This window comes from Cyprinodon variegatus, unplaced genomic scaffold (genome assembly GCF_000732505.1).
Source record: "Cyprinodon variegatus isolate N-32 unplaced genomic scaffold, C_variegatus-1.0 Scaffold887, whole genome shotgun sequence".
In the NCBI taxonomy this organism is placed as follows: Eukaryota; Metazoa; Chordata; class Actinopteri; order Cyprinodontiformes; family Cyprinodontidae; genus Cyprinodon; species Cyprinodon variegatus.
In genome coordinates, this window is record NW_015151340.1 from 132,843 (window position 1) to 144,459 (window position 11,617).

An 11,617-nucleotide genomic window follows, 5' to 3' on the forward strand; every position below is an offset into this window, starting at 1 on the left:
AGAACCCCCCACAGGGCTGCCCGAGGGACACGGTCGAACGCCTTCTCCAAGTCCACAAGGCACATGTAGACTGGTTTGGCGAACATGAACATGAATGAATGAGTTTAATTAGATCTACAGTTATTTCTTCCATTTTCTTCTAATTAAAATACTAAATTATGTGTTGATGAATGCTGACTAATGTTTGACTCGTTTAGATGGGAGGCATCTTAAACTCTGACCTGTTAATGGAGCCGGAGAGGTTTCTCCCTGTAGGTGTCGAGGTTCAGCCCCTACGAGTGGACACTGGAGGAGCCAGAGGATGGAGCGTTGCCGCTGACGACAGAATCAACCAATGAGTTTGGGATCTTTAACTCGCTGTGGTTCTCCCTGGGTGCTTTCATGCGTCAGGGCTGTGATATTTCACCAAGGTTGGTAGGACATAAAACCACTGATTTCTTTTCTGTTTCCTGTCTGTTGTTCAAATGAGGATCTGACCCTTTATCTTTCTTCTCTGAGTACAGGATGAAAAATGAAATATGAAATACTATTGAGAAATGGAAACTTAAAAACTTATTGGTTAAAAAAAAGTTTTTGAGACTAACTTTACAGTTTTCTCAGGTTTCATTTTTTCTGATTATTTTTCTTCTTTTATGTTTCCAAATTGATTTTTTTGCTAATTTTTCAGATGACAGATTGAGTTTAATGAATTTCAATCTTTTCAAATTTAGTTTTTCAGATCATATTTTCTAGTGCGGTGGGGGGTTTTCTTCTGTGATGGGCGAACAAGCATTTCTATTGGTCGACTGGACGTATAGCAACATTTTCATTGGTTGACTGAGTGTTTGAATTGGGCTCCAAGTGAAGAGAATCTGATCTGTTAAATGCAATTTTAAAAGAATGCAACTGGTAAAACAAAATCTGAAAAAAGGAACATTAAAAAAATTAAAAGTGAAAATGTCAAATATGTAAGAGAAGTTAAAATATAAAGTATAAAAATTTAAAACAGAAAGGATCAAATCTGAAAAAAAAAAAAAATGAAAAAGATATTGTAAGTTTTTTCCCACTTAGTCCTTGTCATGGTCATAGTGGAGCCAGTGCCTATCTCCAGCTGTCACTGGGTGAGAGGCAGGGTCTACCCAGAATAGGCCGCCAGTCTATCACAGCGCAACAGAGACACATAAAGACACACAACCATGCACACAAACAGCTATGGACAATTCAGAGAAGCCAGTTCAGCTAACAGTCATGTTGGACTGAGGGAGGAAGCCAGAGAACCCACACATGCACAAGGAGAACATGCAAACTCCACGCAGAAAGACCCCGGGCCGGGAATCAAACACAAAACCTTCTTGCTGCAAGGCAGTAACTCTTTCCAATGCTCCACCATGCAGCCCGCAAAAAATTAAATATCACAAAATATTGAAATAGAAATATTTGAGAAAATGGCTGCATGGTGGAACAGTCCCAAGCACTGCAGCCTTGCAGCAAGAAGGGTCCAGGTTCAATGCCTGGCCAGGGGTCTTTCTGCATGGAGTTTGCATATTCTCCCTGAGCATGAGTGGGTTCTCTCTGGGTACTCCAGCTTCCTCCCACAATCCTAGGTTAACTGGCTTCTTGACATTGACCTTAGGTGTGAGTGCTCCTGTCTGGCTATCAAAGTGAGGACCATCGTTCAGATTTCAGCATCACATTGAGGACCTGTTGTTGCAAAGGCAGGTTCAGGTTAGGATGAGGTATGCATTGGTAATGCTTAGGTTTAGGGTTATTTTCAGGGTTAGGACATAGAAAGGGTTGAAAATAAAAATCAATAGTCGGTCAACACATGGTCCTCACTACATATAGTAAGTTGAGAGAATCTGCGTGGTCTAGCTCTGTGTTAGCCTGTTATGGCCTGATGACCTGTCCAGTGTGTCGCTCGCCACCTTTCTCCCATAGAGGGCTCGTTCTTTGCAATAAATAAGGAACAAAATTAAATTTTCTGTTTTTTTTCAATACTCTGTTACTCTACTTTCTGTTGCTTTTGTATTTTAAGTTATGCTTTCTTTTGGGAACACTAATTAAATGGTTCAGAATACCTCTCAGTGTCTCTTGCCCTTTATCACCCTTTATTAGTGCACCAAAAACTAAAACAGATCATATTTGTGCACAGATATAATCTTTTTGTAATCTTAAATATTAGACTCTTTCCTTTAGTCTTTCTCTGTTTATTTGACATGTTCTCATGCTGTGTTTATAGGGAACTCTGTTGGGAGACCATTTGCCTCCAGCAGAACCTGAACTGTTCTGTGTTGTGTGCAGGTCTCTATCGGGTCGTATAGTTGGAGGGGTGTGGTGGTTTTTCACGCTCATCATCATCTCATCGTACACCGCCAACCTGGCTGCCTTCCTGACGGTGGAGAGAATGGTGTCTCCCATTGAGAGCGCTGAGGACCTGGCTAAGCAGACAGAGATCGCATACGGGACGCTGGACTCTGGGTCCACCAAGGAGTTCTTCAGGGTGAGTTCTTCTTCTACAGGGATTCATCTTAACGGGGATCAATTAGGAAGAGTTTGATGCCTTAATTACCTCATCATTTAGTCTTCAAAGGTTCATCATATTCTGATGCATCGTAAGATTAGTAAAGCCTACTTTTAATCAGAATATGAACAATCATCTCCTGTGGGGAACAGTAACCTCTGTGCTGTTCAGACGGATACAGATTCCTGATCCGTCTCAGGGGGTGGTCCTGTATTATGGGATTGGCTGTAAGAGGATTTCCTCATGGCTCTTCCACATAGCTCAGGTGGATCTTCTTTGGGATGCTGTGTCTGCTGTGGAGCAAAAAATGTTGAGATATGTCTGTTCTTAGCCTCTCTCAGGTCATGAGAGACAGGAATGAGTCACACAGGCTCCTTCATGGCATGAAGGGGAGGACTGTTAACTTAACAGTTTAATAATAAAGCTGAGAAAAGAGAATCGGTTTTACATCCGGCTTCTTCTTTCAGCCTGTGCCAACAAACTCCTTTCCAAGATTGACTCTTGTTTTTCCTCAGGCACGATCCCTTTCACGTTTTCTCTTTTTAGCCTCTTCAAAAGGTTTAAAGTTTTTCCTTGTCTCAGCAATGACGAGTAGTCCAGCAGGCAGAAAAATAGTAGAGCAAAAGCTAGTAGCCATTCAAAATTTCCCCACTTTCCTTGGCTGGTCCCCTACAATTTGTTTTTAAACAATCATCTTTGTACTAAAATATTCATTCAGTCATGATTTGTGCACATTAAGATCTAAAGAGAAGCGTCATCTCCTGGTCAGACCTTGTAAGTCAGTGAAAAGGTGGAGTCAGAGTAAAAAATATGTTTGGTTCATGAAGGGGATTTTACTGGGAGTTGCAGGGGAGTGGGCTGCCGTTCAGCTGGAATTTGACTGGGAAGGGCCACTTTGAGTGGCTGCTTCTGTAAGAGCCTGTGGCCATAAGGGGATACATTCTTCCAGATCACATGACCTGGCCACTGACGGTCGGTCATCTCCAAACTTACATAGTCAGTATTACAAGAGGGGAGCCCCGCTGGTAGCATTGATAGTGTCAAGCGCTGTATATATTGGCCTGAGAAATCATTTAAGATAACTCAGATGCGTCAACTCTTTGGGTCACAAAGTCTGCGGTGTGCATTTGAGGAAGAGTAACTAGATTCTGCCTACCTCTGATCTACAACCCTTTAACAGACCCATCTTCTACATTTTTTCAGCGCTCCAAAATCGCGTTGTTTGACAAGATGTGGCAGTACATGAAATCTGCAGAACCGTCCGTGTTTGTCAAGAAAACGTCGGAGGGCGTCCAGCGTGTGCGGAAGTCCAAAGGGAAGTACGCCTACCTGCTGGAGTCCACCATGAACGAGTACATCGAGCAGAGGAAGCCCTGCGACACCATGAAAGTGGGAGGAAACCTGGACTCCAAAGGCTACGGCATCGCCACGCCCAAAGGATCCCCATTAAGGTGGGTGGATCAGTATAACAATGCCAGCCAACCTGCACTGCCATGTACCATTCACACTACTAACCTGCTGCCTAGCATACTGTTTCCCTCCCCGCTCGCCCAGTTCTTTTCTCCACGAGACTCTCTGAGAAAAGGAATGATCCAAATACACTGACTGGTGCTAACTAGTTAGTGTGTGAGCCGCTGCTGCGTTCAGGTGCAGCGATGCTCATCGGCAAAAGAGAACACACCATGGGGAGCGCTTACTTTATCCCAAGCCTTAGTGCCTGTTGGGTTTCGCAGTATGCGAGTGTGATGAATGGGGCATGGCAGCTCACTACTCGTTGTTATAATAATCCACCTACCCTGATGACATCATCCCAGTGGTTTGTATTTTGACTGTTGGTTACCACCTCTGACCCTATGGTTGGGGTGGTTACCGTGACAACGGGGGGAGGGTTTGTTTGAGATGTCAGGTCTTAAAGCGAGCCTTCAATTCATAGATTTTTCCTCATTTTGCATCGAAAGCAAATAATTAAACTCGGAATGCAGCAGCTGTGTAAGGCTGGATTTAGAGGTGCTTTTAGAGGAATCACCGCATTTCAAAGCCGACAAAAGGAATATTGATCTTTTCCTCATGTTTTTTTTTCCTACAAAAAGGAAAGAAAATGTATGAATTTGTAGTTTTTTGGCGATTTGCTCTTTAAGACCTGAATCAGGGGATTATTCCTGTCTTTAAGTGTAAGACCTAAACATCTGTTTGAATGTGAATGCGTGTCGCCTTTGCAGACATCCTTAAAAGAAGCAGACGTTTTATTACTCAACAGCAGACTTTCCTTTTTTGTTTCACTGAGAATGCAGCTTTAAAATTCCAGCACTCCTTTTGTATTCCTCTGGTCCCGGGGGGGGGTAGACATTTCTTTAAAGTCTGTTTAATGAAGAGCTTAGTTTGTGAAAAACACTGTAAACACGGACAGTTAAAACTTTAATTCAATTAGGTTTATTTCTATAGCTCCAATTCACAACACAGTTCACCAGATCATCCAGTCTGATTGATTCAAAGTTTTCTATTTGAGGAAAACCAGTTTATTGCATCGACTCATTGACTCGAAGGCAATCCCTCACACTAAGCATGCTTGTAGCAACAGTGGAGAGGAAAACTCTCTTTGAACAGGAAGAAACCTCCAGCAGAACCAGGCTCAATGTGAGCGGCCATCTGTTGAGGCCGACTGGGGTTCAAGGAGACAGAAGCAGGGATACAAAAAAGCAACTGTTAAAGGCGGCCCCGTCCAGGAAACACACAGCCAGGCAGACGAAATCTAAGCCAGCTCCCATATCAGAGGATGAAGAGAGCACATCCAGTCAAAGAAACAGGACTACACTGAAAAACAGGCACATCTCCAACATCTATAAACAAAGGTTAAACTCACTTTAAAAAGGAGGAAACCTCCAGAAGAACCACACTCACTAAATGAGTAAATGTGAAGATAAAAATAGCTCTGAATGAAGTCTGAATTTTGCTCAAAGGACAGGTGCTTAATAAAAAAGAGTTTGGTTTAAAACACACATGTAAACTACTCTCCACATGCATTTTGAATATTTCATGTGTGCAGATTCATTACCTTGAGGCCCCCAGTATAATAACAAGAATGAGTTAATGCTCTGTTGTAATAGAAAAAAGGCTTAACAGCAGCTGCAACTGATTAGAAATGTAAATGTCTGTGTTCGGGTATAAACAAAATGTCATTCAGGCCTCAATTTCCTCAATATAAACAATGCAGCTAATGTTAAGTTAGCTCAAATGAAGCTCCAAATTTAACATTCATCATTTACATCACATTACTACTGCTGTCAGGGTAAATTTATGACTGTGTTAAACTTAGTTATTTGATGATGAGTCCACTTAGCCTGAAGATGCTTTGCTAACGCTACTGGTAGCAAATAGAAAACTGGACTGTCTCAAAAGGCGGGATATTCTTTAAAACAGCCATTACAGGCCGATTACTTTCATTGGTTGGTTGGTTTCACCCTCAAAAAGACAAACGACACAGAAAAAGGTCCACATTTACGTAGGACAGAATCTACAAGAGCATAAAAACAAGCCATGGTTGCTTTGACTCATGCTGGTGACGTATTGGGGGCTTCATGGTAACCAGTCTGAATGCATAAAGTTGAAAAATACATGTGGAGAGAATCTTACATGCATGTGTTTTACATAAAACTGTTTGTATAAGTGTTTATAATGCTTGTGCCATTTTGGCAAAATCGTGTCTTCATAGCAATGAACGGCCACTTTATTAGGAACATCTTGCAGGTAGTTTGCCCGCTGCCTTTGCCCTTCTGACCTGCATCTGTTCTTTATACCACAAATTCAAAAGGCTTTAAAGATTTTAGTCCATATCACATAACATCACGCAGTCAGTGCTAATATATCAGCTGCAAACCTCACGTTCCACTGCATAGCTGAGGTTCTATTAGTCCTGCTGACTGTTACCATGGAGACCACTGGAGAACAGTGAGCTCCCTGGCATGTTGACGGATCCATTTTGAGATCATTTGTGACTGGGTTTATTATCCTGCTGGAAGAAGTTATCAGAAGATGTGGTCATAAATCGATGGACTTTGGCAGCAACAGTATTTAGAGAATTTAATCACCATCTGGCTCTAGGGGGCCCAAAGTATGCCAAGACGATGCACCATTACACTAGCAACAGCAGGCCAAGCTATTAATAAAGGCATTTATTACTCATTTGTGCCACAGTCTGAGTCTGCAGTCTTATTACTGCTGTTAAATTGACACGGTTGGAGCAGGCAGAATGGTTCCAGTCTGTTATTGTAGAGTTCTGGGTAGCCTGCGCCAACAGGAGCCTCAGGTTCCCCTTTTAACAGCTGACAGGGGCTCATCTGCTTCCAGGTCCGACTGAGTGAGCCTTTATTCTGCTCATCTAGGTTTCGGTTGCTCTACTGTTGCTTTTCTATCATTGGAAGTAAATCTGTCCATTCTCTGATGACGTCTGACATTAATAAGGTGCATCCTTAAACATGATCAATATTTATCTTTTTTATACCATTCTCTGTAAATATGGGAGAAGTTATTTCCCTAAAATTGCTCTTGGTAATAGTATTCCAAAAAAAAAAAAAGAATTAAAAACAATCCACTGGACTTTGTTTCCAAGTTTGAAGACGTTTCTCTTCCCATCCAGAAAGCTTTTTCAATTCAAAATGTCAGAAATAACGTTGAGTTCCAGGTTTAATATAGTAGCGCAACAAAGCCTTGTCTTTGTTTTGAAAAAATGCCAAACCCCTTTGCCTGCAATGCCCCATACCTGCCTATGTCTCTGAAAGGGGGAAGGGGATTGTTGGCCTGGCTGAATAGGTGAGGTCTTCTCTTCCCCTGTAAAGGGGTTGGGGTGGTGGGAAGGAATAAACTCAATTGCTGCATTGTAGGTTTTTGAAAGCTGAAATCTGAGTCCACCTCCTCTGTTTAAGGTTGGTTTTACTTTCTTAACATAGATGGCTTCCTTCACGCCCCTCTCAAACCACCTATTGTCTTTATCCAGAATGTGAACATTCTGGTCCTCCAAAGAATGTCCTTTGTCCATAAGGTGTAGATGTACCATACAGTCTTGTCCAGAGGAGGGCGCTCTTCTATATTGGGTCATGCATCTGTGGAGAGGTTGTTTGGTTTCTCCAATATAAAGATCAGAGCATTCCTCACTGCATTGAACTGCAGACACCACTCCACTCATAATAGGTCTGGGGGTTTTGTCTTTAGGATGCACCAGTCTCTGTTTAAGGTTCTTGTTTGGTTTGAAATGTTCCGGGATTTTGTGTTTGGAGATGCATGTTTTCAAAATAACTCAACACTTTTTCTGACATTTTGAATAGAAAAAGCTTCCAGGATGGGAAGCGAAACGTCTTCAAACTTGGAAACTAAGTCCAGTGGATTTATTTTAACTTTTTTTTTTTTTGGAATGACCATGAGCTGGATGACTGAGAGTCTTCAGTACTTTGTAATAGTAGTTTCTTCAAGATTCTGATGATCAGTTTGACTTTTAAGAAGTCCTTCTCATGTAAATGTTCACTGAGGTACAGCCATAGACTGGCAGATTTACCAGCTGTTCCTAATAAAGTGGCCAGTGATAATAGAAGAACAGGGTCTAAATGAATACCAGAGATAACAGGCTGTTGGCTGGTGGAAATGTGGAACCTGTGACACTCAGTTCTTTGGCCCCAGTTCCTCGTGAGGGAAATGAAAATGAGTCAGAGCTTTAGTCATTTGTTTACTGCAGAGCAAAAATATAAAACCCAGGTATGAAATCAAACCTTTTTATTTAACAGCTGAACTTTCTGGCATTTTACTTAAAAAGTGGAATTATATCAATGTAATAAAAGGCACACATTTCTATCAGATCAATTTAAGGGAAAAATAATATTATTATAAATTGTTGTGAAAAGAGGTTGAGTCGCTGCATGTTTAGTAGTTGCTAAATAGAGCTGTGCAATTTATAGCATTTGCAGTACAATCGCAGTTAAGAAAAATAAAATTTTCAAATCGCAGAGGCACTCAATGTCTGTTTCCAGCCCTTTAGGTGGCGGTAATAACATTAAAGTGGGAATGCACCACACAGAAGGAAACAAAGTTGCAGCTTGCACCTAGATTAATGCAATATAGTCTTGCAACACTGAACTCTGGAACAGCAGGTTTTCAAGGTCATGAAAAAACTGGAACCCTGGAGTAAAGCATTGTCTAGGTTGTGCTAAGTCCAAAGGATTATCACGACAAAATCAAAATATGCAGCAGCTGAACATCTACCAGCTCTAGCCTCTAGCTGACAGTAGATCTATGTTACATAGTTAGATCTGTCCAAATCCAAATTCACAAGGTAATTGCATCATTTTTACACTGCTTGATATGATACACAATTTACCTTAAATTACACATTTGAAGTCAGGAAGTCCAGCTGTTAAGTGAAGTATTTTTGTCTGTAATTATTATTTGTTACAACATAAAACAATTAATGCAGGTCAGTAATATTTGCAGCCAGAGGCTGTTTAAGGCCTTTCTTTAGGGTTTTAATGCTATTGTTTTGTTCTTTGATTAACGCCCTGCTAAGATCCTTAGCAGACCAGTCAATGACAGCGAGTTCAGTTGTTGATCTCTTTTAGCATGACCTAAAGTTCATACTAAGGTGTTTGATAAACCTGCGCTATCCAACCCTGTGCTTTGCACTTTAAAAACCTGTCAGCACATCTCTGGGTTGATTGGTGCATCTAATGGTACTGAGGGGTACAGAGGCTGACAGGGGAAAACCTGCTGCAAAAACCTAAATGATGCTAATGCAAAACAAGACTAAATACCTGCAGAGGAAAAACATTCAAGGACTTAAACCTACTGCAAGTACAGAAAAGCATCATACTAGTCCCACAATAAATGCGTTCTCCAGACCACTAAGGGGAGACAATCTTTAACTCTCAGGACCAGAGACCAGTGAAGTCATAAACAGATTCTGACATTCAGGCCATTTCTCAATATGCATACTTGTGTGTTCTCATGTGCTTGTGAAACATCAGCCTCAGCCCTAGTACTGTTCCAATTCACAAGAACACAAGACCGCATGCATCAGAGCAGACTTGTCCATTCTACAGATAGACAGCTGTCCCAGCATGCACTGCAGCAGCTTCCAGTGGAGCGCTCACAGAGCTCAGAGAATGAGTATAGTAAAGTTAAAAGTTCACTTTTCTGATTTTCTACAAAAGTACGTTTTAAGATCATTTGAGGTGAGGAAAATTATACTTTTAAGCGTCACTGTATTGCCATTAAATGATTTAGTGCATGATTAAAAAGAAAGTTCCGATGTTAAGAGGACCGCAGCAACCAGTGGACCTCCAGTAACGTTATCCCGTTTGCAGCAGCCCTCTCTCAGCATAGCTGCATGTGAAGGACTGGCTCTGATGGTGTTTTTTTGTTTTATTTGGCAAAATGTTCATTTTTGTTTGTGTTTATCTGACTGTGTTCATTATTATTCCCCCACTAAATGAAAAAAAAATCAGAATGTATTATTATCTAGAGATTATTTATAACAGGAGGTGAAATGTAGCTTCAGATGAGCTTTGAATGTGGTGATGTCACAAGTACGCTTCTGTTCCATTTGACCAATATTTATGTTGCATGCTCCTGTTCTCTGTGAATCCAGACTTTCCTGTGTTCTCGTCAAGAACAAACTAGGTGAGAAGACAAGTCATACTAACGTTCTTGTGAATTGAGAAACGGCTTCAGGCTGTGTCCGATCAACCACCCTAACCATTAAATCCCTCCATCACTATATAGAGCAAGGACTATATAGTGAACTTGATAGTGAACTCAGTTAACTGACCGTTTAGACGGATCACTGCTTTTCGCTCCCCATTGGTCACGTAACTCCCCCTATTGCCTTTTCCATCTGTTCATTTCTTGTTGCCACAACACATCCCATGATGCTTTGCGAGAAGATCTCTCCCTAAGCAATCTGGGATTTATCTGCTCATCATGAACATTTATGATCACTACTTTTTAAGGTGCATTATGGTAAATTTCAAGTCCACTACTTTTTTATTCACTTGACATTCGGACACTCATTTAAAATGGCGTAACCACTATGTAGTGCCCTATGTAGGAATTAAGGCAGACATTAGGACACAGCCGAAGTGTTTAAACAAAACTCAAAGAAAAATTACTTCCTTTCATTCCTCTTAATGTCCTCCAGTAGACATTTATCATCCCTCCATAGTTACATCTTTACCAATGCTCTGGTCTATAGTCATTAATATTCCATTATGGAGAGCTAGTTTGAAGCTTTTCAACAGTTATTTTCTAACTGCAGCCTTTGTTAAATTATGAATTGTGTGTGTTTGCATCATTTATGTATTTGCACTTTGCTGCTCTCTATTATCAGTCACGGTTAATCTAACCTTTTGTTTGACATCAGGCCTGTGTGGCAGAGTGTCGCTCAGATTTATTAAAATAAATCAGTCCTTTTTAATTATCAGGTGAGAAATTCTACATTTCTGAATGAATCAGATTTTAGTGGCCCAATATGAGTCACAATATGAGAAACAAACAGCAAAAAGGAAGATAGAGGAATGTTGACACATCCGATAAATACTACAGAGGGTTAATTTGCTTCATTAAGTATCAAAGAATGTGTCACAAGTTTGGTACATTTTTCACCAGCTATTAAGATAATCCCTGCTGAGGTACTTCTAAAAGTTATTTTGGAGGACTGGTTCGATACCAGACCAGTTTACATTGTTTACTGGAAAAACACACTAAATGAAATCTGATGGTTTCTAACCAGTTTAGAATTTTAAATTGATTTTAATTGTCATGTAATTGTCACCAGTGAATCGATGTATTCCTCCCTGATCAGCTTCGTTTAGACATTTAACATCCATACAGAGGACGGTGTAAACGAGAACATATCACCCATTTCTGGGAGAAAAGGCTAATCAGCAGGTTGAATCAAGGGATGGACTGATGCAGGAATGAATGAATACGCATGCGTCTTGGTGTGTTGCATGTTTGTCACTCATGTTGTTTCTTATTTCTTTGTCTTTTCAGCAAGCTGCCAATAGCTGTATGGTTCTCCGTCCCATGCCTCTTCCTTCTCTCTCTCTCTCTCTCTCTCTCTCTCTCTCTCTCTCTCTC

General features: G+C 40.9%; 1 protein-coding gene across 5 annotated transcripts in view; it reads left to right on the forward strand.

The window, feature by feature from the left end:
- LOC107099602 (glutamate receptor 2-like) overlaps positions 1–11,617 on the forward strand; it is a 104,228-nt gene that overhangs the window by 54,472 nt on the left and 38,139 nt on the right. For all 5 annotated transcript variants that reach the window (XR_001481968.1, XM_015397802.1, XM_015397801.1 and 2 more), the window contains exons 14-16: positions 256–410; positions 2,281–2,479; positions 3,704–3,951. Coding sequence is in view for 4 of the 5 variants with exons in the window: in XM_015397802.1 (XP_015253288.1) it covers positions 256–410; positions 2,281–2,479; positions 3,704–3,951 (602 nt within the window). In the remaining variant the exon portion in view is untranslated. The remainder of the gene's footprint in view (positions 1–255; positions 411–2,280; positions 2,480–3,703; positions 3,952–11,617) is intronic.